The following is a 25,730-nucleotide window of genomic DNA, read 5'->3' as shown; positions in this document are numbered from 1 at the left end:
ATAACCTCTTTTCAAAAGAGCCAACACTGACTTGGATGTAAAAAGTGGGAAGTCTGTTGAAAAGAGAAGAGGAAAGAATAGGAAAAAGCAGTCTCATTTTATAGTCACAATTTAGTTGTGTGTGTATTAAGACTTTAAGGATTATATAAAATGATGTAATTACATAGAAGGAAGTACTATGGGATATTTGTCCACATAAATTTTCCTTATTTTTCTTTGAGTGGTGAGCATAAATAATAATAGATTGTAATAAAACAAACCTGACTCACATAGCCACTTAATCTCAGAGGGAATGTGACCCAGAGCAGGGAGGGGCAGAGCTCAGGAATGTGTCGCCATGACACATCGATTCCAGGACTCCTCAGGCTTCACCTGCACCTGAGCTATGGACAAAATATGTTTGAGTGCTACAGAGGCTTATTTTTCACTGCTCCATAGTCAGAAGGATGGCAGCTGGGGTGACCATACTATTCCTAAGGGCATCTGATATATACAGGCTTGGAAATCCAGAGAGCTGATGAGGTTTAGGGAAGTTCTTCTCCCTCCCATACCAAGTGTGTGCAATACCAGCACCCTCCAGAATTCAAAGCAGGAGAATTGGAGGCAATAATACTGATCGTACCCTTCATGAGGAATAAACTGATGATTGTAATCAGCATGAGTGCTAAGGAACAATGGAAGCTTTATAAAGACAAACTTTCCTTTGAAAATTAATTACCACACATCTCAGAATTACCTAGTGTTTTTTAAATCCTTTGAAAGTTTTGAAGGGTGCCATGAAAGTGTCAAATGTAATTATTATGTAGCTTTTTGTTTCATATCGTGTGTGACACAAATACTGTAAACGAAAAATAGTTCTTGACTATGTATGTGGTCCTTCAACTAACATACAACTGCCTTAAGAAGAGCTTTGACGGTCTCTTCTGTACTAATTCCAAATACCAAATTTCTAAAACTTTGAAATTTTTCTCATGCTTAGGAAAACCTAGGCTGGTAATGTTGGCATTCTCCTCCAATCTTCAACCTTTTCTCCTATTTCCTCTTACACTTGGAAAGGAGATGCCACCTTCAACCTTTTCTCATATTTCCTCTTATATTTGGAAGGCAAGAGCCATACTAATGAAAACAGACCTAGTGTCTTTTAAAGTCACCCTATAATACAATACTGTGGTTCTCAATTGTTTAATTGTTTCCCCACCTCAATCTCAAACCTTTTTTTCTTTTTTTTGAGACAGGGGTCTTGCTCTGTCTCCCAGGCTAGAGTGCAGTGGCATGATCTTGGCTCACTGCAACCTTCACCTCCTGGGTTCAAGCAATCCTTCTGCCTCAGCCTCCCTAGTAGCTGGGACTACAGGCAAGTCTCACTGCTCCTGGCTAACTTTTGTATTTCTAGTAGAGACGGGGTTTTGCCATGTTGGCCAGGCTGATCTTGAACTCCTGACCTCAGGTGATCCACCGGCCTCGGCCTCCCAAAGTGCTGGGATTACAGGCGTGAGCCACCGCGCCCAGCCCAATCTCAAACTTTTGATGCATGCAACTCACTCAGCTCAGTAGCAGTGGCTCATGGTGGCAGTAATGCAGAGCTGGGTGGCAGAAGGAAAGAATCAATCTGGTTGGTGGGTGGGAATTCTGCATTAGATTCTCCCCTTAGTTATCATAAACTCTCCAAACAGAATAAAAATTTACAAACTTTTTGGCAATCTTTACTTCATTACCTACCTGGAAGAATTTATGTCCTCTCAGTGGAGTTTCTTTAACTCCATTAATGTCAATTAGTTGTTTTAGGTCTGCAAAATGATAATATGTTCTTGGGACATTTATCCTTTACAACATGCTTTTTTATGCTTGTTTGTGTGTTTTGATTTGAAAGCCTTAGAGATGCAGGCTAGGGTGACTGGGACAGATATGGGGTCCCTGGCTACTGAATGAGACTTGGGAGGCAGAGGACTTGTTTTTATGCCAATAAAGAGTAAAATCTCAAGTTGTGGTTGATTTTAATGCAAGTAGGGCTGGAGAGGCCCACGACAGACCTAGTTTGGGGTGAGCACCCGGATCTGTGAGCTAGCGTTGCTTCAGCATCTCACTCTGTGTGTGTGTGTGTGTGTGTGTGTGTGTGTGTGTGTGTGCAGGCTGGTTCCACCCTTCACTCTCCCATCGGCACTACCCTTCACCTCCGTCTCTGCGTAACTATATTAATAGAAGGCAACACTTCACCTACTGGCGCTCAGACCCCAAAGAGAGGCTGGCAGTGGCTGGGCAGGTGGGCATGCAGCAGGGAGATGGGTGGAGGAGTGGGCGGAGGCATCGTCGAGTGGCGTTCGACATATCCAATGGCAGTTCGGGATAGGGGCGGCCGGGGCGGAGGCGCCGAGGCCGATCGGCCAATAGAGGGCGAGCAACTACTGGAGCGACCTGGTGACGTGAGGAGCGTTCCATTTGGCCAGCGGTGGGCGGTTGCCACAGCTGGTTTAGGGCCCCGACCACTGGGGCCCCTTGTCAGGAGGAGACAGCCTCCCGGCCCAGGGAGGAGAAGTCGCTGCCACCTTTGGCGGCCGACGCGATCCCCTGGGACGGTCCGCTTCCTGTCGTCAGCTGCCGGCCGAGTTGGGTCTCCGTGGTTCAGGTAACGAGGGGTGGGGGCGGGGGTCTCCCGGGCTGGTCTGCAGGGTGGGCTGCCTCCCCTTCCGCTGCGCCGGGACGCGGGGACGTAGGCACCGCCCTTCTCAACTCGGCAGCCGCCGAGCCCCTGGCCCGGGGTGACTACACGTGGCGGGGCGTGTGTGAGTGTGTACGAGCGTGTGGCTGCGTGTGCGTGTGGATGTGGCGCGCGTCCCAACCTGCCTGGGGCGGTGGTCCGCGGCGTGGCAGAGGCAGGGCGGGCCTCGCGAGGCCGCGCGCGCGGCCCGGCCCCGATCTCCGCTCTCTGGCCTCCGGCCCCCCGCTGGGGAGCCGGTCGCTGCTTCCCGACGGATTTTGATCTTTGTTCTTCCAGGCCGGCTCCCCGTTCGTGGTCTCCCTTCTCCCGCTGGGCCGGTTTATCGGGAGGAGATTATCTTCCAGGTTAGTTTTACACAAAGGACGGGTTCTCTGCACCTCTGGGCCCCCTTCCCCTTCCCCGAGCCTTCTACCTTCTCATTTCCCTGCTCCGCTCCTAGGCTGTTTTTGGACGTTTGCCCTCTCCAGCCCGGGAATGATCTCGAGTTGGCTGTTTCTCCCTCTGTCCGTCGGGCTGCAGGCTTCCGCCTCAGTCCTGCCAGCGTGGGGCATGTGGTGTCGGTAAATAGAGGCCACAGCACCACACCTGAGCGGAGGAGAAGGGTGGCAGAGGCTGAGAAAGGCTGGGCCTGGGAATTCAGGATGCTGAGTAGAGATGGTACTTAGGACATGTCCCAGAAAGCGCCCTTGTGACTTTTCTTAGCTGCTGCCATTCCCCACCCCCCAACCAGCCATCAGCAGTCACCAACCATTCCAGAATCTCTCCTGCTTAAGTCAGCCTTTCACCTACAGGTCTCTGATGTGGTTTCATTATGATTCCCACAAATGTTAGGCTAGACCAGCCAGATTGTTTCATTTCCCGGACTCAGGAAGTTGCAGAGGGTTTGATGAGGGGAAATCTGTTTTGTGTAAATACAATGCACGTATGTGCACAGAGCGTCCAGAACCTCCCGGCCCTGCCAGAGGGTGACTTGTTCCCTGCTGTGATTCATACTCGAGTGGCTAATTGAAGAAAGAAGGTGAAGTGGAGGAAGGGAGGGAGGCTTTATAAGGACAGAAACTCTACTATTATTTTTAGAGTCCTTTTAATGATGTTGAAAGAACATTGTGGCATAGTGGAACATGCCCTTGACTTGAAGTTAGCAGTATCAGCATTGCTGCTGTGTGGCCCTGGATAAGTTATTTCCTCTCTCTGGTCCTCATTTTACTCATTTACAAAACAAAGTATTAATAATTGGCACGATCACCTATAAAATCCTCTCTAGTTCCAAGGTTCTGTGATGATCAGATCACCAGCATTAGATTGGAAGCATAGAGGCTTATTTAAGAGGAAATACTAGCCCTTTTCCTTATTTGAGAACCTTTAATCATATCTTCTTGTAGAGAACAAACACGAATTGGAAATAAACTTTTCCCCACTTCCCCGTCCCCACCCCTTCAGTCAGTTTTCAACTTTCTGTCTCTGGGAAAGGAGGGTTGAACTGTATTTTTTTTATTCTTGCCTCATTTTTTTTCTTTTTCTGCTTTTTCTTAGGGCTGGCAATTGGACTTTTGATGATGTTTGACCCAGCGGCAGGAATAGCAGGCAACGCGATTTCAAAGCTGGGCTCAGCCTCTGTGTCTTCTCTTGTGTAATCGCAAAACCCATTTTGGAGCAGGAATTCCAATCATGTCTGTGATGGTGGTGAGAAAGAAGGTGACACGGAAATGGGAGAAACTCCCAGGCAGGAACACCTTTTGCTGTGATGGCCGGGTCATGATGGCCCGGCAAAAGGGCATTTTCTACCTGACCCTTTTCCTCATCCTGGGGACATGTACACTCTTCTTCGCCTTTGAGTGAGTTTTGGTTGAGTAGAGTTGCCTGATTATGGTTACTTTGGGTCTAGGGGGAGAACCCGCTTTCTGGGGAGTTTGGGGCTGGTCCTTGGATGACTTTAACATCCTCTTGAGCAATGTCTGTAGATGATGCCAGCTGAATTCATTGCTTCATGGTCATCACAGAGTATGTGCTTCCCCAAAAGACCAATACCTTTGATACCAATTTTGTAGTACTGGTTTGGGGCTATCCTTGATAGACTTGGGAAATAAGGAAGTTTGTCTTAATTACTCACCTCTCCCTTTTAGTGGTCTCCTTAGAAGCTGAATGACAGATGGCCTCCCCTGCACACAAACCTAAGGGCACCCCTCATTGTTACATCACTCAGCAATCCTCACCTATTTTGTTATTCTGGGCCCTGTTTCCTTAAGGCTCAGCTCTCAGCTAGCTGTTACGGTGAAAAGCCGACTGAATTGGGAACCTACGGATTAGTTCCAGCCTCAGCTGGACCACATACTAGTTGTGTGCGTGGCACATACGTGCTTATTAGAAGTGAGTTGCTCTTTCTTTCCCTCAAAATCACTGAATGTAAACAACTCTATATTCTGTGTATGCCTGGTACCAGCCTTGGAGTGATTTTTTTCTGTGGTGTAATACCTTGTACTCGAGCCACTGTTTGAAGTCTGTGTAGGTCTCGTCTCTAGGGGAGGTGGCCGGTTGGATTCTAGGGCACTGTGGCGTGTCTCCTGGGTGTGCTGAGAATGCTCTACACTCTAGGGATGGGAGCAGTGCTAATTGTTTTGGGATTACTGTGAGGAGGCCTTTGAGAGCCAAGAGGTGTGTGTGTGGACTGTAAGCCACACCTGACGTGAGCCTGCTATGGTGTATGTACATGGGTGACCTGGAAATGGAGGCCTCATGCTGGGGTGTGGCCATGGGAGATAGGAGGGGGCACCTTGGCCAGCCTAGTGGGGAAGTAAAGTGAGCTCTGGTCCCTTGGGGCTCATTTTTTTGTCCTTCTGTGAGGGCTTCAGGCTTTCCCAATGCACCCAGAGTGATTTTCGGGCTGCTTTGCCAGACTTTTGGATGGTTGCAGCTGGCTTGAGTAACAGCAGGGGGAGGAGGGGGACCCAGTATATAACGGGGCTGGGAAAGTAAGGTCAGAGGAACTCTTTGTTAAAGGTCTTTTTGCTGCTGCTGCCGCTACTGCTGACTTTGTGAAGTGTTTAGCGAAGTCAGGCAGGTTGCTGAAGGCTTCTTACTTGCTTTCCAGTTTGAGTTTCCTGACTGAGGGTGTGTGCGTGCATGTGTGCATGCACGTGCTTGTGTGTGGTACCAGTGAGCATGTGTAGTCAGGCAGGCATAAGTTCCTAGTATTAAAAATCGTTTTTCCTTCCCCTCACCCTTCTCTCCAAGTTTTCCTTGCCTCATTCCTGCCCTGCTTCTTCTTGGAAGTGAATAGCTGACCTCTGTTCTTTATCATTCTTACTCCCTTTTTCTCTTTGTGTCCCCACCCCCACCCCCATGGTTAAATTTTTATTATTGCAACCATTCCAAACAGAGATGAGCCTTGTTCCCAGGCTTTGAGTTAGTTGGTAGTTCTGGGCCCAGGAAACCTCTGGTTTGACTGGCCAGGGGTACTTGAAATTTGGAGCTATTGCCATTTGTCCCCTTTTGTATCTGGGAGCCAGCAGAAGAATCTTATTGGAATCTGTTCCACTGAGGCCCCTGCAGGCCTCTGAAGAAAACCGCTGGTGGGATGAAGCTTCTAATTAGCCATGTTGCTGTTTGACAGAGCCAGGTTGAGTTTTCCACCATGATGACTTCCCCCTCCCCCCAGGTTGTTTCTTGCATTTTGAAGGGTGAGGTTATTTGTAAAACTTCCTTGAGTACCAGCTGTGTGTGTGAAAGACTAAATATTTTTGAAGATAGGGCTGGAGGAGGGAGTAGTGGGAAGAAGAGGGGAGAAGGAAGTAAATGTGTTAGCAGAGGAGTAGAGTGGGGAGGTGGAAATGTGACCAAAGAGGAGAGGACCCTGGTGATGAATACTTTGTACTGAGAATGGCGGAATTTGTGTTTGTGAATGTGCGTGCTTGTGTATGTGTGTGTGTCTGTCATATATAAACACATAGACACTTTAGGTGGTGGCTGCGTTGTGCCTAGCCAGTGACAGGTGGTACAAGGTACACCAGCATGCCTCTGAGGAATGAAGTCTCCTTCTGGTGGGCCTTTTTCTTTGGCGTCTATAAATTCCTGTCCACCACATAGTGGGGGCACGGTTTGGGGAGCAGAATGTGGGCTGCTTTGTTAGTATTAGAACTTAGCGCAGTGGCTCATGCCTGTAATCCCAGCACTTGGGGAGGCCGAGGCAGGCAGATCACTTGAGGTCAGGAGTTTGAGACCAGCCTGGCCAAATGGTGAAACCCCCATCTCTACTAAAAATACAAAAATTAGCCCCGTGTGGATGTTGTGCGCCTGTAGTCCCAGCTACTCAGAAGGCTGAGGCAGGAGGATCCCTTGAACCTGGGAGGTGGAGGCTGCAGTGAGCGGAGATCTTAGCCTGGGTGACAGAGGGAGACTCTGTCTCAAAAAAAAAAAAAAAGAAAAAAGAACTTAGTGAGACCTCAGGTAATCAGTTGATCTAGCCCCCTGCCTTCAGGCAGGTGAGGGTATCTGAATAGACAAATGGTAATCTATTTTCATCCTTACATTGTCTAGGAGTAGAGACTCCACATCCTCTGGCTGCTGCATTTTTGCCTTGTGGGAAGATAGTCCAACTCTTGAGGCACATCTGGAGCTGCATTTTAGTAGCAGGGTCCTGCTTGCAGCAGGTGCTTAGGAACAAGTGTGAGTTGATTTATAGCTGCCTGCAGCACAGCTCTGGGCCAGCCAGATGGCTTGAGGAGTCTGGTCAGGCATGTGGGTGCCCCTTAATGAAGAACGCACAGTGTTAGCAGTGCTGGCAGATGTCCTTTTATTTTTGGATTATGCCTTTACATATCTTCTAGAAGACTTTTCAAATGAGTGACCTGTAATTTTCAGTGGACAGATAGTAGATTGAATACATAAAACAAAAAAAGGTTGTTCCACCCTGGGGCCAGTTAGCTCTGTATTGTTAGAGTGTTTCTTTTTTCTTTCTTTCTTTCTTTTTTTTTTTTTAACTTATTTTTTGAGACAGAGTCTCGCTCCATCACCCAGGCTGGAGTGCAGTGGCATGATCTCAGCTCACTGCAACCTCTGCCTCCCAGGTGCAAGCAGTTCTCCTGCCTCAGCCTCCCGGGTAGCTGGGATTACAGACACCTGCCAAATACAAATAATTTTTGTATTTTCAGTAGAGACAGGGTTTCACCATGTTGGCCAGGCTTGTCTTGAAATCCTGATCTCAAGTGATCCACCTGCCTCAGCCTCCCCAAGTGCTGGGATTACAGGCATGAGCCACTGTGCCTGGCCTGTTAGAAGTGTTTCTGAAGAAGCTGGGGAGCCTCTCTCAGGGCCGCTGTCACAGAGTAGAAATTTGGCCAAATATTCACTAAGCCTCTTGCAACTCCAAGAACCTGAAATTCTGTATAACTCTGTGTTTGTCTGGAAGACTCAAATACACATGAAAGGAGATTATAGATTACCAGTAGGTTACTATATTTAAATATAATTGTATTCATGGCAAACGTATTTAAACTTAAAAGCAGAGTGAAAATGGTATAATGCTTAAAGAAAAAAGATTTTCTAATTAATTCTTAGGGTGAGGTATTTAAGAAATGTGAGTGTGTATTGCCAATTTCAGCTTTGAGCATATGAACAATTTTCACTTCTTTCTGCTCAAGCTCTATCCAGCTTGTGCGATGAACACATAGCTACCAGCTTGGCCTGAAGTGTCAGGACACTGTAACAGAATGACACTGACAACCTAGGAGCCATCCAGCTACTGAAAGGCTATTGAGGTATTCAGGCAAATTCAACTTCCTGATAAAATGTGATCCCGGAGAAAGGAACAAGTGCACTGACTCCTGGAATTGGCTTCCAGCTTTCTCTTTTAGCTTTCTGAGCAGGCCACTAGTGGGACCAAAGTCCTCAGACTTCCCTTGTGGCAAGAATGACTGTGTGACTCTTGACCCCTGAAGCAGAAGCAGTTTACTGCTATAATCAGTGCTTATGGTCTCACTCTGTCCTCTGTATATGAAGGAAATCTTATCAAGGCACTGTCAGACCAGGTTCTGTCAGATTGGTCCCCATTAGAGCTTTTGATGTATATATTGGCAGAAGAGTCATTGAATTGGATGAACTGAAAACAGCTTTGCAACACTGTTTAGTAATCAATAGTAATCAATACAAAAAATACTTGTCTAGCGTATCCAAATTCTACCCCTCCCTCAAATTCTTTCTTGAGTCTTCATGAAAACTTTCCAGTAATTTCTGCATTCATTGGGCTAATTGTGCACACCACTCATTCAACAGATAATCACATGACATTTCTTATAGTTTGGAGCTCTATGGTGATTACACTTCTCACTGTTGTTGTCCCCTACAGCTAGTCTCTTTCAAGGACAGAGACTATGTTCAATGGCTGTGTAGCCCCCACAGTGCTCTCTACCATGCCTTACATAGAGTAGATGGCCAATAAGTGTTGCTGAATTAAAACATTCTGGATGTACTTAAAATTTAACAATCTTGACCCGCAGAATCATAGGATGGTAGAGCTGGAAAGGACTTTTGAGACTATCTCCGTTCTTGTGTGGGTGAGGAAACCAGGCCCACAGAAGTGAGGTTCCTTCATCAAGATGAGTTGGCCAGCCAATGTCTCTATACTGTCTCAGGGCTTTTTCTTCTAATTTCGACCTTTCATTGTTATCCTTTGGCTATGGAATCCTGAAGACATTCAAACCCACATGCTTTAGTAAAGTGTACATAGTACCAAATACTAGACCAGCATATTCAGGATTCTTGCGAGCTAGTGTGTGTGTTACCCAATGGCATCTAGGCTCTTGGGGTCTCCCAAGCTTATGCTCCTAGAAAGTGAAGGCATCTTTGCAGAGAATTGATGGTGTTGCAGCATGGCATTTCTGGTAGCCTTGCAGGAACAGGGAAGCCTATCAGGAGCTTTGTGAGTTAATGAGGGATCATCACTGCTGTGGCCACTCCTGGTCCCTGCTGCCGAGATGAGGATGACTTGGAGAAGAATCGAGCAATTTGTGCTCCATACATTGTTACTTAGTGAGTTATCCTGATGAAAGGGGCAGCGTGGGCCGGGTGCAGTGGCTCATGCCTGTAATCCCAGCACTTTGGGATGCTGAGGCAGGTGGATCACTTGAGGTCAGGAGTTCAAGACCAGCTGGGCCAACTCCTGGTGAAACCCTGTCTCTACTAAAAATACAAAAAATTAGCTGGGCGTGGTGGTGCACACCTGTATTCCCAGCTGCTTGGGAGGCTGAAGCAGGAGAATCACTTGAACCTGGGAGGTGGAGGTTGCAGTGAGCCAAGATTGCACTATTGCACTCCAGCTTGGGCAACAAAACAAGAGTAAAACTCCATCTAAAAAAAAAAAAAAAAAAAAGAAAAAGAAAGGGGAGGCGTGTCTGGAAGACAGGTGAAATAGAAAAAGCAGACCTGATAATATGAACTTACTAGGTTTGAGGAGACACAAGACTATGTAGACCAAAGCCAAACTTTGACATGCCAGAATGTTAGTGCCCACAGTGACAAGGTCCAGGTTCCTGAAGAGCATCCTTATGTGAGATTGGGAAGAGGAAAAAGTGACTATATTGTGCTCACCAAGAGTACATTCTCTGGAGAATGACTCTATGGAGGTCAGTCTTGGCTTTATCTAGCTTTGGATTCTGTCTGTGACTTGGCTAACCAAATGAGTTTTAGAAAGGCATAGTTGCCTCTTTGATATCAATCTGTTACAGCACTTAGCTAAACTTAACTTCCTGATAAAGTATGTTCCTTGAGAAAGAGTTTTTCCCAAGAGTTCCTTGGGTTGTGTCTCCTGAACAGTTTGCTTTCTTTTTTCTTTTTTTCTTTTTCCTTTGAGACGGAGTTTCACTCTTGTTGCCCATGCTGGAGTGCAATGGCGTGATCTCAGTTCACTGAAACCTCCACCTCCTGGGTTCAAGCGATTCTCCTGCCTCAGTCTCCCGAGTAGCTGGGATTACAGGCATGCGCCACCACGCCCTGCTAATTTTGTACTTTTTAGTAGAGACAGGGTTTCTCCATGTTGGCCAGGCTGGTCTCGAACTCCCGACCTCAGGTGATCCACCCGCCTCGGCCTCCCAAAGTGCTGGGATTACAGGCATGAGCCACCGCACCTGGTGGCAGTTTGCTTTCTTTTAATAATTCATTTTTTTCTTTCTTTCTTTCTTTTTTTTTTTTTTTTTTGAGATAGGGTCTCCCTCTCTTGCCCAGGCTGGAGTGCAGTGGTTTGATCTTGGCTCACTGCATCCTCTGCGTCCTGGGCTCAAACAGTCCTCCCACCTCAGCCTCCCAAGTATCTGGGACTACAGGCATGAGCCACTATACCTGACTAATTTTTGTATTTTTTGTAGAGACAGGATCTCGCCATCTTGCCCAGGCTGGTCTTGAACTCCTGAGCTCAAGTGCTCCAACAGGCTTAGCCTCCCAAAGTGCTGAGATTAAAGATGTGAGCCACCACACCGGGCTCCTTTAATAATTCTTTATGGTTCTGTCATTCAGAATTTCTCTACATTTTCAGCCTCTATTACCTTTTGTGGTAATGAGTTTCACACTGTCAGTCCCCACTGAATGCCTCTCCCATCTTTTGAGGATGAGTCTTAATTAAATATAGTGATCCTCTGTTTTGGGAAAAGCAAGCCCAGAGAACAGGGATGTTTCCCAACATGTTGACATCAGTTCAGATGTTATTGAGGGAAAGAAGAGACTCCTAAATCTTTCTCCTCAGAGATGCTGGAGCTGGTATTGTGCTAAGAACAAAGGAGGTACCTTAGGCTATTTGCAGTAGCAAGAAGCTAGCTAATTCAGGGTAATTAATTAGTGGGATGTTTCTGGAATGGAGTGGGGAAGACAGGGGCCTTATGATGATGATTAGATAAGGCCAGTTAATGGAGAGCCTTGGAATACTGACCTGTGGAGTTTGGGACATAATGTAATAGGCAGCAATGAATGGTTCTAAGTTCTCGAGCAGGGGTATATTGTAATTGAAATTTGAACTTTGCTATTATAATTGAAATTTGAAAACCACTGAGCAGGTTTGCCTGGATAGAGATTTTGATGAGAGGATGGCTTCTCACTTCAGAATTGAAAATGTCCCTGTTTGTTTAATTTTCTTTATTGCTACTGGAGCAAAAGAGGGTTGTACATTTTTCTCTGACCTTCACATAGAAGTAAATCTGGAGGCTGATTGTAAATTATGTTTTTAGTGTTAAGGGAAACTTCCCCTCTCAGCAGACTCTGAGGGTCATCAGAAAAATCTTGGAACAGTCTTATGGGTGGTTCTACATGTTTATTGTGTTCTAGAGGTAGTGTCTTAGTTTGTTCTGGTTGCTGTAAGAAAATACCATCGACTGGGTGGCTTATAAACAACAGAAATTTGTGTCTCACAGTTCTGGAGGCTGGCAAGTACAAGATCAAGATGCCTACAGGTTTGGTGACTGATGAAGGCCTGCTTTCTGGTTCATAGATGGCTGTCTTCTCTCTGTGTGTTCACATGGCCAAAGGGGCAAGGGAGCTTGCCAGGATTTCTTTTATAAGGATGCTAATCCCATTCATGAGGGTGGAGCCTTAGGTGACCTAATCACCCCCCAAAGGCCCCACCTCCATAATCCATCACATTGGATGTTAAGATTTCAACATATGAATTTTGCAGGGATATAGACATTCAGTCAGTAGCAGGTAGGTAGTAAGAGGACAGATGGCCGTCTATATCAGGGAGGTATTATAGCAAAGGCTTATTTCTCTCATGTGTGACCAAAGAGTATCGTGGGGCTCTGATCCTTGGGCCTTCCTCCTTAAAGCCATATTTACCAGCTGCTACTGGAGCAGTTTCAAGCAGCCAGCAGCTCCCCCACAGAGCTCTTCCCTGACCACTTACAGCCCATAGAGGCTGAGTCACCGTTCTAACACTTGATTCATATGTCAGTTATGTTTTCCTCAACAAAATTAACTCCTATTTCCCTTGTTCTTCAGTTGTTAAACCAACGAATACTTGTTGGCTGACTGATTACATTGATAAAAGAACAAACAAACCAAAAAACATAGCAAGAAAGCTATTAGGGAGACTTAGAAGCAGTGTATTGTACAGAACACCAATCCAAGCTGCCAATCTGTAAGGCATAACTCTCTGTCTAGATTCTTACCCATTCTACTCATGAATCTCTTCTGAGTGTTTTCATGTGAATTGAAGTCTGTGTCATTACCATCATCCCTCCAGTGAACTAGCATGCTAGGGATGGGGGATGGGACATGACACATGAGCCCAGCCTGGCACTGATGGTTACTGCTGGTCAGTACCACCGTGCCGCCTGAGGGGACATGTGGGATTCCAGTTGTCTAGTCCAGCTATGGTAGCCTGAGGACAGTCAAGAAGTCAGTAGAGGATGGCTTAAAATGATGATGTCTCTTCAGGTGGCAGAAATGAAGACTTAGTTGGGACATGGTTGCATTTATAAAATTCATAAGGGAGAAAAGGAACTCTAATCCCCAGGAAGGAGAAAGGCCTCTTGGTACTTTGAATACAGGAGAGTTCTGTTTTAAGAAGTATATGGATATTATTATTCCGAGGAGTGATATAGGGAGTTTCAAAAACAGTTTATATTTGTGGATGACAGATCTGATCTAGTCTTTTTTTTTTTTTTTTTGAGATGGAGTCTTGCTCTGTCACCAGGCTGGAGTGCAGTGGTGCAGTCTCAGCTCACTGCAACCTCTGCCTCATGGGTTCAAGCGATTCTCCTGGCTCAGCTTCCCGAGTAAGCTGGGATTACAGACGCATGCCACCATGCCCGGCTTATTTATTTATTTATTTATTTATTTAGTTTTTTTTTTTTTTTTTTTTTTTTTTTTTTTTTTTTTGAGACGGAGTCTCACTCTGTAGCCCAGGCTGGAGTGCAGTGGCCGGATCTCAGCTCACTGCAAGCTCCGCCTCCCGGGTTCACGCCATTCTCCGGCCTCAGCCTCCCAAGTAGCTGGGACTACAGGCGCCCGCCACCTCGCCCGGCTAGTTTTTTGTATTTCTTAGTAGTATTTATTTATTTATTTAGTTTTGAGACGGAGTCTTGCACTGTCGCCCAGGCTGGAGTGCAGTGGCACAATCTCCACTCACTGCAAGCTCCACCTCCTGGGTTCACGCTGTTCTCCTGCCTCAGCCTCTCAAGTAGCTGGGACTACAGGTGCCCAACACCACGCCCGGCTAATTTTTTGTATTTTTAGTAGAGACGGGGTTTCACCGTGTTAGCCAGGATGGTCTTGATCTCCTAACCTTGTGATCTGCCTACCTTGGACTCCCAAAGTGCTGGGATTATAGGTGTGAGCCAACGTGCCTGGCCTTATTTTTGTATTTTTAGTGGAGATGGGGTTTTGCCGTGTTGGCCAGGATGGTCTTGAACTCCTGACCTCAGATGATCCACCTACCTTGGCCTCCCAAAGTGCTGGGATTACAGGTGTGAGCCACCGTGCTTGACTGATCTAGTCTTTATCTTAGACAAGTTAGTGATGTTTGAGGATACTCCTGACTTTGGAGGTCTGTATTGGGAATTACCACCAAACTTTCACATAGCTTATTTTTGTCAGAGACAGACTTCCAGCTTATAGCAATTATGGGATTAGCCTAGGGTGATATTTTTGAAGTATTTTTAAATTGACAAAAGTTGAATATATATATATATATATATATATATATATATATATAAAGATATATATATACACACACACACAAATATACATATATAAAGATATATATATACACACACACAAGGATATATATATATATATATCTGGTATACAATATGATGTTTCGATACATGTATACATTTGGAATAGTTAAATCAAGCTAATTAACATATGTATTACCTTACATACTTATTTTTTTAATGTTGGGAATGCTTAAAATCTACTCTCCTAGCAATTTTCTGGTATACAATATAGCGTTATTAACCATAGTCCTCATGCTGGGCAATAGATCTCAACTTATTCTTCCTTACTGAAATTTTATGTCCTTTGACAAACATCTTCCCAATCCTCCCTTCCCAAATACCCCCACCAGGGGTATTGGTGGGTTTTTTATCATAACTTTTGAAGACAAACACTATGGGTTGCAGTTCACAATAGTCGTAGTGGCTGGCGCTCGAAGTTTCCCCTTACTCAGAGTAGAAAGGCCTGCTGGTCCCACATCTGGCTTCACAGCCACACCCACTCACTAGAGATGACTGGCTGCCAATAGCCTCATCTCTGGAGGAGAACAATACAATAGGCCTGTTGTGTACTTGTTGACATACAGAGTGGATTGTTTTAGCAGGTGCAGAAGATGCTCTGTGTGGAGATTACAGAGACCTTTATCCTTGATGGCGTAGCGTAGTTCAAGTCTAAGTTGTCCTTTGTCTGGCCTACAAGCAGGTGTTGGAACTGGACTTAGTTAAGCTTGGGTCCTTCTGTGCAGCGGGGCAGCATTAATTTAGAATTTTTTGCTGCTGTTCTACTCACTCTGTATGTTTTCCCTTTAATAAAAAAATTAAACTCTCTTTGGTGGCCAATCAGATAGATCTGATTTTTTAAGGCTTTTGATTGGAGATGATACATCCAGGGCAGTTTGAGTCCTGGAGACATTACTTCTTTGTTTTCAAGAATGATCTTAGTGATGGGCAGTGGCCAGGAAGATTCCTATTTGCTGTTAGTGTGGTGATTTCACTTTGCTTGTTCATGAAATGAAGCCTCATTCTTCTCCTGCATCCTTTGGGTTCCTGATAAGTGGAGGTGATTTTCGCTTCTGAATTCCCTTTTTGGTTAATCTGTACCAGTGAAAAGGAGTAGTGGAAAATAAGGTAATCCACAAGCTAGTGATATGTAAGAACCTTAATTACCCTGAACTCAGCTGCCAGATCCTTCAATTCTCCAATTTTCCCCCCAACCCTTGGCTTTTAGGAGAAGGAAGTAAATCATTAAAGAGCAACCTAAGATGAAGGATTTTGTTAAAAATAAGCAAGCAAGCAAACAAAAAAGTCACTAAAATCATCCTCCAGGTTCAGTACATACGTTCACCTTCATCGAAAACTGCTTAGCCTAATATAAAACTTGGCTTGTGTCCCCCCATGCAGTTGTGTGTGTGGCAGGGAGCTAGGGGAGGACCTCATGGGGGTTGTTCCGAAGCTGCAGAGAATATATAACCGGGGTTAAACGTTTGCTTTGAATGGCCAGCAGCTTGCTTACTTCTCATGCTGATGAGGTAAGCGTTTTTCTTAGCTTACTTTCTCTGCTCTCCCTCTGCTCCTTGCTCCTCCACTTATAGTCTGCCTCCAAGTGAAAACTCTGTTTTCAAGGAGAAATGTGCCTCAGGAGGAGGAGGATAAAAATAGGTCAGCGATAACTCTCCTCACATATTCCTATTTATTTTGTTTGAAATTCAGTTCAGATCAACAAGTATTTATTGATAGCTTCTTTGTTCCCTTACTTATATTAGAGCTCTGGGAGATACGGAATCATGGTGATAATGTTAATAGCTAACATTTTACTTAGTGTTTAGTATTTACTGTGTGTCAAGTGCAGTTCTAAGCACTTTATACTAGTGCATTTGATCCACACAGTGACCTCATCAAGCACTGCTATTATCCTCATTTTATGGATAAGGAGACTGAAGTTAACTAAGTCACCCAGCTAGGAGCTGGTAGAGCCATAATTCAAACCCGAGCATTCCCAGTCCAATAAAACTAGGTCCTTGCTCTTAGGAAGTCCGGTTGAGGGAGATGCCATCAACATACTGAGAAATAGCTAGGAAATAATGCAAGGCTCTGGAAGTGAGGACCACAGGGAGTAGAGAAGAGAGAGATTATTGCAGCTTAGCATAAGCCTTTTGGAGGAAGTAAGAATTCTCTAAGTCCCAGATTCTTCATGTATCAGATGGGTATAGTAGAATCTATTTCATAGATTTAGTGTGAGAACTGGATGGGATAATGTAGATGAAGAGCTTAGTACAGTGCCTGGCTTATGGAGAGCCGTCAATAAATTATAGTTGCAATGATGACAATGATGATATTGATGTCTCTGGCACCTGAAAGATGAGTAGAGTTGGGATATTCAGAGAGAAGGAGAAATAGCTTGCCAGGTGCATTATGAGGAAAGGGGGGAGTGAACATGATGTTGGGGAGGGGTACTAAGGAGAAACGATTTTCTTATTTTCTTGCTGATGGTCATTAGTCACTTATTAGCTGAGCTAATTGAGGAGACCAGAGGAATGGATGTTGCAGAGTCAGTCAACAGCCCTGAAGGTTTTCATTGGTCTTGAAGCATGCGGAGATACTCTCTGACACTGTGAACCTGCTTTCTGGTTGGTTCTCATCTTTTCTCCCTCCTCATCAAGCTCAGCCTGAATGCCAGATCAGTGGATATGAAAAGCCCTGGACATTCCCAGAGTGAGATCAACCTGTGTTGCTTAGAAATCCAGGCTCAGTTGCTTCCCTATTCTTAGCAGGTGTGAACTTTCCTGAGGTAGAGGAAATGTAGCTCCCGGTGGGCTGATAGGATAGACTGGACTTGGGGGTAAGAGAGTGTCCTCAAGACTGTCTTCTGCATGTTATAGGTGGCAGCAGTCAATTATTTGTTGAGCTCTTACTATGGGTAGAGCCATATGTCAGGAGTTTTGGGTAAATCAAGAGAAAAAACATGGTCCCTGCCCTTGAGGTACTGCTGATTCTGTTGTGGGGGCCAGATTGACATACTGGTAACAATTGGAGATCAATATAGGGTAGGTATCATTAAATGTTGAATTACCTGCTTTCTTCAGGTGCCGCTACCTGGCTGTTCAGCTGTCTCCAGCCATCCCTGTGTTTGCTGCCATGCTCTTCCTTTTCTCCATGGCTACACTATTGAGGACCAGCTTCAGTGACCCTGGAGTGATTCCTCGGGCGCTACCAGATGAAGCAGCTTTCATAGAAATGGAGATAGGTGAGTCTCCCAACCAGCTGGCAAGCTGCTGTGTAGTGGGTGGCCCTAATCAGTAAAAGAATGGAATCATAATAGTAGTTGCAGATAATAATCACTTCTAGCCTTTTCTCTCTGAGATCCTGAATCTGAGATCATGACTACTCTGTGAATTTAGTAAGGCAGGTGTAGCAACAGTCTAAAGTAATAGACTTTGTCCTTCACTGCATTGGGTCACATTTGCGGAAGGATTTGTTACCAAGGTCCTGCTATATTGTTCCCAAGAGGATGGTTTTATTACTTATCTGGGGGAGGTGGTCACCAACACATTTTTTCTGAAGCAATGAAAGCACAGATTTATTATCATTTTATTTATTTATTTATTTATTTATTTAGAGACAGAGTCTGGCTTTGTTACCAGGCTGAAGTGCAGTGGCATGATCTTGGCTCACTGCAAGCTCTGACTCCAAGGTTCAAGTGATTCTCCTGCCTCAGCCTCCCGAGTAGCTGGGATTACAGGCACGTGCCACCACACCCAGCTAATTTTTGTATTTTTAGTAGAGATGGGGTTTCACCACATTGACCAGGATGGTCTCGATCTCCTGACCTTGTGATCTGCCCGCCTTGGTCTCCCAAAGTACTGGGATTACAGGTGTGAGCCACTACACCCGGTTAGCACAAATTTATTGAAACAAAAGTACACTCCACAGAGTGAGAGGGGGCTTGAGCAAGTGGCTCAAGAGGCACTTTTGGTGTTTTGATGAAAGCTGTAAACCTTCTCCCCATAAAAATGCTCTTATATGCATGTACATGTACATAGTTTTGGATGTAATTTCAGGGATTCATAGATCTTCTGAAGCACATACATTTATCCCCGCCCCCAACCAAGAATTCCTGCTTTAGGCCGGGCGCTGTGGCTCACACCTATAATCCCAGCACTTGGGGAGGCTGAGGTGGGTGGATCACTTGAGGTCAGGAGTTCAAGACCAGCCTGGCCAACATGGTGAAACCCTGTCTCTACTAAAAATACAAAAATTAGCCGGGGATGGTGGTGTGTGCCTGTAATCCCAGCTACTCAGGAGGCTGAGGCATGAGAATCATTTGAATCTGGGAGGTGGAGGTTGCAGTGAGTCTAGATTGTGCCACTGCACTCCAGCCTGGGCAACAGAGCGAGACTCCGTCTCAAAAAACAAACAAACAAAAAACCCTGCTTTAGGGGAACATGCAATGTGAAAGGGGGCAGCTGTGGCGCCAGGAACCACTGAGAATTCTAGGAGGGGTAAAAGAAGCAATTGCAGGGTCAATAGAGTGCAGACCGCAGCTCAGGATAAGGATCTTTGGTACAGAGATGAAGTGCTACATTATCTAGGAGCCAGGGTGGCTTCATGAATTGAAGCAGAACTATCCCAGGGCCAGAGGAGGAGATATCCTGGGATCTCACAGTGAGAAGAAGACTATGATGCAAGTACTAGGAGGGAGTGGGAGCCCACCAGTGCCTACCTAAATGGTTCTCAGGTTTGGTACCCAGGTAGCTTGAGTTGGCATCCAAGCTAGACAGAGTAAGAAAAAGGGACCCAGGACTTGTAAGACTAAGAAGCTGTGCCAGTAGAGCACCAATCTGTGTTCTTTGAGGGTGCTTTGAAGGCTTCCATGTATTTCTTTTTTCTTTTTCTCTCTCCTTCCTTCCTTCCTTCCTTCCTTCCTTCCTTCCTTCCTTCCTTCCTTCCTTCCTTCCTTCCTTCCTTCCTTCCTTCCTTCCTTCCTTCCTTCCTTTTTTTCCTTCCTTCTTTTTTTTTCACAGTTTCACTCTGTCCACCACGCTGGAGTGCAGTGGCGTGATCTCAGCTCACTGCGACCTCCACCTCTCAGGTTCAAGTGATTCTCGTGCCTCAGTCTCCAGAGTAGCTGAGATTACGGGCGCCCACCACCACTCCCAGCTAATTTTTGTATTTTTAGTAGAGACAGTGTTTCACCATATTGGCCAAGCTAGTCTCGAACTCCCGACCTCAAGTTATCCTCTGGCCTTGGCCTCCCAAAGTTCTGGGATTATAGGTGTGAGCCACCGTGCCTGGCCCATGTATTTCTTTTGTTTATTTTAGCTGTGTTTTCCCTTAGGCTTCTTAACGGATTTCATTTTGAAAAATTCCAGCCTGTTTTAGTTGAGCTAAGGAGAAATGGGTTTGTGCACATGTGAGCTATAACTATTTGGGGGTGGGGTGAGGGTGGGGATAATGGGAAGAGAGCAGAGGTGACGTGTGTTGGCACAGCTGGAGTTCTGGGGAGACCCGAGAGAACTAGGAGTAATTAGGAGCAAGATGGTGAGGAAGAGTTGAGTGCTGTTTTTTCTCCATCTGGGTTATTCTTTTCCAGTTCCCTTCCCATTCACATATGGAGAAACTGAGGGTCAAGGCAGTACCTTGACTTGTCTCTTGCCTCTCACAGCAGATTGTTAACAAAGTTATCTCTTTTCTGCCCGATCACTGGGCCTGGGGCTCAGACTCAAGCTGTCACATCGCGGCCTCTGCATTTAGCATGTTTCTCTCGGTAGAAGAGTACATTTTTCAGTTCATATGTGTGTTTATGTTAGGAAGTTTTTGTCATCTTGTATTTAGTCCTGTACTGGGTATGCTGTGGGTGGGGGATGGGGAGAGAGGAAGTCATGTGATGCCCTTGCCTGATACGGCCTCCCGGGGAAGGTGAACTATGAACCCTGTCTCCCAGGTGCCCTCATGGAAAGCATATGCATAGAATATTAAGGTGGCATGCTGGTACTTATCCTCTAATGAATAGCTGTCCTCATCCTTTTAAGACTTGTGACACACTGTTATTGTTTGATTTCACAGCATCTACCCCACTCCACAAAAAAAGGAAAAATGTTCCATATGGCAGATATTTTTAAAATCAAAGTGAATTGAAAAATATTCTGTTTTTAGAATTATACTGCATGGCGAGGGTGCAGTGAGACAGGCACTCTCATATGCTGTGGATGGGCAGGCATGCAAATTCATACGGTCTGTCTGGGAAGCAGTTTGGTAATAAGTAATATGTACTTTAAAGGGTCATACCCTTTGACCCAGTAGTTCTACTTCTCTGAGGGTTTAACTAAAGGAGATAAAGATTTTTACAAATTACTGTAGAAGGATTCTTAGTGCATCGTTTTTTCTTTTCTTTTAAATATGAGTAGCTATTTTAATGCCGGCAACTTCATGTATTACTGCTTAGACTTCAACATTCTTTTCTTTATTCTTTCTGTTTTAGAAATTAATTTTAACACATGAATATGTTCTTGGAAGGGAGGAGGGGACTAGGATTGAGGTGGTGATTGAAGGGGATTTAAGCTTTTATCTGTAATATTTTAAATTTTTACATGTAACGTCAGCTAAATAGTAAAAATCCCAACAATATGGAATATTTAAATAAATCACAGGACACATATATGATGGAATATTACCAGTAGTTATGTTTTAGAAAAAAATTAACAGTGAGAAAATGTTCATAGCATATAATATTAAGTAAATACTTCACGGTACAAAACTGCATTTATATTATCTCAATTTTTTTAAAAAATTATGAATGCTTACCTGTTAATAGAAGATTAGAAGGAAATACACCAAAAAATATAAATATCTCTGAGCTGAGAGACTGTCAGTGACATTTATGTTTTCTTATTTATACTTTCTGTTTTTTCCAAAAAAAAAAAAATTTTGAGATGGAGTCTTGCTCGCTCTGTCACCCAGGCTGCCTCCCAGGTTCAGGCAATTCTCCTGCCTCAGCCTCCAGAGTAGCTGGGATTACAGACGTGTGCCACCATGCCTGGCTAATTTTTGTATTTTTAGTAGACACGGGGTTTTGCCATGTTGGCCAGGCTGGTGTCGAACTCCTGATCTCAGGTGATCCGCCTGCCTCAGCCTCCCAAAGTGCTGGGATTACAGGCGTGAGCCACCGCGCCTGGCCCTGTTCTGTTTTTTTCTAAATGTTTACAATAAGCAAGTGTTACTTTTATTTCAATAACTGTTTTTGTATTACGAGTCGTTTCTTTTCACATGCATATATTTTATGTTTGCAAGATAGTATTGTTTTCTGCATATTGCTTTTTAACATTTATTTTCATTTTGCCATATATTGTATTTTCCTGTTTTTACCATTCTTTCATCTATATCATTTTTAATGGCTGCATAATATTCCATTCTATACACATAACATAATTTACTTAACCAACCTCCTATTGTGACATTGAAGTTATTTTTAGTCTTTCACTATTAAAAGGAACTCTGTGACAGATATTCTTATACAAACATCTTTCGTATATCTCATTATAATTTTGATAAGTTTCTAGAAGTAGACTCGGTCAGTACATGAATACACATGTTTAAAACTTTGGTAGCTGGCTGGGCATGGTGGCTCACGCCTGTAATCCCAGCACTTTGGGAGGCTGAGGCAGGTGGATCACTTGAGGTCTGGAGTTTGAGACCAGCTTGACCAACGTGATACAACCCCATCTCTACTAAAAATACAAAAATCAGCCAGGCATGGTGGTGGGCCCCTGTGATCCCAGCTACTCAGGAGGCTGAGGCAGGAGAATCACTTGAACCCAAGAGGCGGAGGTTGCAGTGAGCCAAGACTGAGACCACACCACTGCACTCCAGCCTGGGCGACAGAGCGAGACTCCATCTTAAAAGAAAAAAAAAGTTTAGTAGCAGCTGCCATATTGCTCACTGATAAGATATGAGAATGACCTTTCCCCACCCTTGTTAACATGGGGTATTTTTGTTCTTTGTATTGCTTTTTAATATGATAGGTAGAAATGGTATCTTTGTGCTTTAATTTTTATTTCTCTGATTATTAGTGAAATTGGATGTTTTCATTTAATGTATTTTTAGCAATTTTTTTTTATGAATGTTTTTGTTTGTAATCAGAAAAAAAGTCTCGAAGAAACACTTTTTCATATGTATACCACAGAACTGCATACACTTAGTGGAGTTTTATGGGCATATTCTGTGATGTTGAGTGTCTAGTCTATAAATGATTGCCTAGAGAAGACAGTAGGCTTAGGGAACCTTTGAATGCCCCCATTGGGTTTGGAGAGGTGGTGAGACTTTTGGGCTGAAATAATGGCTAGCTGTGATATTAGCTGTCTTTATTGATTTACAGAAGCTACCAATGGTGCGGTGCCCCAGGGCCAGCGACCACCCCCTCGTATCAAGAATTTCCAGATAAACAACCAGATTGTGAAACTGAAATACTGTTATACATGCAAGATCTTCCGGCCTCCCCGGGCCTCCCATTGCAGCATCTGTGACAACTGTGTGGGTGAGTAAAACTACAGGGACATTGCCTAGGGAAAAGTCTGAGTTGAACAAGAAAGTCAGGGTGGTCACCAATTCTTGGGAGAAATCAGTGGGGGAGGGAAGATAGATTTAGATGGAAAATGAGCTAGATTTAGATAGGAAATTTAGATAGGCAACAAGCTCCTGAAAAACTGCAAATCAGCTGTACTTATGTAGATCGAATCACAATTTAAATATACTCTAGCCTAAACTTTACAAAAACCCCTTTAGTAAATGAGAAAAATAAACTTTACCTATTTTTGAAATTTAGATTTTCCTGTACTGGATTTTCACGTGGGACCCACCTTATATAGTGGGAGGAGACTCCTAGTCCACTGGAGGGCAGTATTGAGGAAGGAAGGCCTAAGACACAACCCAAGAAGAGGAAAGTTGCTAGTAGCATTTATTGAGTTTCTACTACATGTTGGGCACTGTGCTAGGTGATTTACCTTTCTCTCATTTAAGACTTGTAACAGCCCCATGAGATTGGTATTATCCCCATTTTACGGATGAGGAAATAGGTGAAGCACCAGTATGTAAGTTCATATAATTAGCATAAGATGAAGCTAGAGCAGGTCTGATTCCAGACTGCTTATTTCTTCTCTCTGCTGCTGCTGCAAGAGGGTCGGGTATAAGTGTGCATAATACAGTGGTCTGTGCTTCCATCCACATATATGTGGCTTCGTTGTAATCACTGCCTACTGTGTGCTAAACCCTGGCCAAGATGAGAAACGGGCCATAAAGATTCCTGTTGATAGACCTATATGTGAAATTGCTTATATCATCAGGCATACTTCTAACGTTCTTTTTAGAATTACTTTTTCTTGAGTTCCCATCATTGGATAATGTTTTTTCTGTATACCATGTGGCATTCTGAGGGCGTTGCTTTCCTCTTACTAGTCATTTCTTTAGGCAAAGGTTGGGAGATATATCTTGCTTTATGTGGTAAAAAGCTATATGGTGCTCTCTTTGGCAGCATGTATACTAAAAAACTACTATATGTAGATAAGATTTTTATAAATCAAAACCCATTTTATTATTATTATTTTTAAAATTTTACTTTAAGTTCCAGGATACATGTGCAGAATGTGCAGGTTTGTTACATAGGTATACATGTGCCATGGTGGTTTGCTGCACCTATCAACCTGTCATCTAGGTTTTAAGCCCCAAATGCATTAGGTATTTGTCCTAATGTCCTCCCTCCTCACCCCACCCCACCGACAGGCCCCAGTATGTGTTGTTCCCCTCTCTATGGCCATGTGTTCTCATTGTTCAGCTCCCACTTATGAGTGAGAACATGCAGTGTTTGGTTTTCTGTTCCTGTGTTAGTTTGCTGAGAATGATGGCTTCCAGCTTCATCCATGTCCCTACAAAGGACATGATCTCATTCTTTTTTATGGCTGCATAGTATTCCATGGTGTATATGTGCCCCATTTTCTTTATCCAGTCTATCATTGATGGGCATTTGGGTTGGTTCCAAGTCTTTGCTATTGTAAATAGTGCTGCAATAAACACATGTGTGCATGTGTCTTTATGGTAGAATGATTTATAATGCTTTGGGTATATACCCAGTGATGGGATTGCTGGGTCAAATGGTATTTCTGGTACTAGATCCTCAAGGAATCGCCACACTGTCTTCTACAATGGTTGAACTAATTTACACTCCTACCAACAGTGTAAAAGTGTTCCTATTTCTCCACAGCCTCGTCAGCATCTATTGTTGAAGCCCATTTTATTTTTTTTTATTTTTGAGATGGAGTGTCACTCTGTCGCCCAGGCTGGAGTGCAGTGGTGTGGTCTCCACTCACTGCAACCTCCACCTCCCGGGTTCAAGTGATTCTCCTGCCTCAGCCTCCTAAGTAGCTGGTATTACAAGCGTGCACCACCACGCCTGGCTAATTTTTGTATTTTTAGTAGAGATGGAAGTTCATCATGTTGGTCAGGCTGGTCTCAAACTCCTGACCTTGTGATCTTCCCACCTAGGCCTCCCAAAGTGCTGAGATTACAGGCATGAGCCACCGTGCCCGGCCCTCGAAATCCATTTTAAATGAAGCAGGAAACTTGATATTTAAGGAAGGTCTATACCCAGTAATGAGATTGCTGGGTCAAATGGTATTTCTGGTTCTAGATCTTTGAGGAGTTGCCACATCTTCCACAATGGTTGAACTAATTTACATTCCCAACAACAATAGGGTTCCTATTTCTCCGAAACCTCGCCAGCATCTGTTGTTTTTTGACTTTTTAATAATCGCCGTTCTGACTGGCATGAGATGGTATCTCAGTGTGGTTTTGATTCACATTTCTCTAATGATCAATGATGTTGAGCATTTTTTCATATATTTGTTGGCTGCATGAATGTCTTCTTTTGAGAACAATGAGAACACATGGACACAGGGAGGGGAACAACAAACACCGGGGCCTGCTGGGGGATGGGGAGGGGAGGGAGAGCATTAGGAAAAATAGCTAATGCATGCTGGACTTAGTACCTAGGTGATGGCTTGATATGTGCCGCAAACCACCATGGCACACATTTACCTATGTAACAAACCTGCACATCCTGCACATGTACCCCAGAACTTAAAATTAATAAAAAAAAGAAGAACTGATGTGAGGTAGTATTTCCTTTCCTTATTAATATTCTTAACTATAAGGAACTCATACAAATCAATTTTTTTAAAAGCACTAATGTTCCGGGAGAAATATAGGCAGTTCATAAAAATATAATTGGCTAGTTATCATGACTAATAGTCAAAGAAATGATTTCAGGATGCTTTTTT

The 25,730-nt window shown here is 44.2% G+C and overlaps 1 protein-coding gene across 2 annotated transcripts in view; it reads left to right on the top strand.

Annotated features, from left to right (window-relative positions):
* Positions 1-2,465: 2,465 nt before the first annotated feature.
* Positions 2,466-25,730, top strand: part of ZDHHC9 (zDHHC palmitoyltransferase 9) — a 40,520-nt gene continuing 17,255 nt past the window's right edge. The window contains exons 1-5 of one of the 2 annotated variants that reach the window (XM_074029172.1): positions 2,466-2,623; positions 2,993-3,060; positions 4,250-4,551; positions 17,490-17,650; positions 22,778-22,936. In XM_074029172.1, the coding sequence (XP_073885273.1) occupies positions 4,385-4,551; positions 17,490-17,650; positions 22,778-22,936 (487 nt within the window). In that variant the 5' untranslated portion in view covers positions 2,466-2,623; positions 2,993-3,060; positions 4,250-4,384. Of the gene's footprint in view, positions 2,624-2,992; positions 3,061-4,249; positions 4,552-17,489; positions 17,651-22,777; positions 22,937-25,730 lie in introns of those variants that run through there. The other variant, XM_005594543.5, reaches the window with a different exon arrangement.

This window comes from Macaca fascicularis, chromosome X, assembly GCF_037993035.2.
Source record: "Macaca fascicularis isolate 582-1 chromosome X, T2T-MFA8v1.1".
Taxonomy (NCBI): Eukaryota; Metazoa; Chordata; class Mammalia; order Primates; family Cercopithecidae; genus Macaca; species Macaca fascicularis.
Note: the sequence above shows the minus strand (reverse complement) of the source record. Positions and strands in the feature narration are given on the sequence as shown.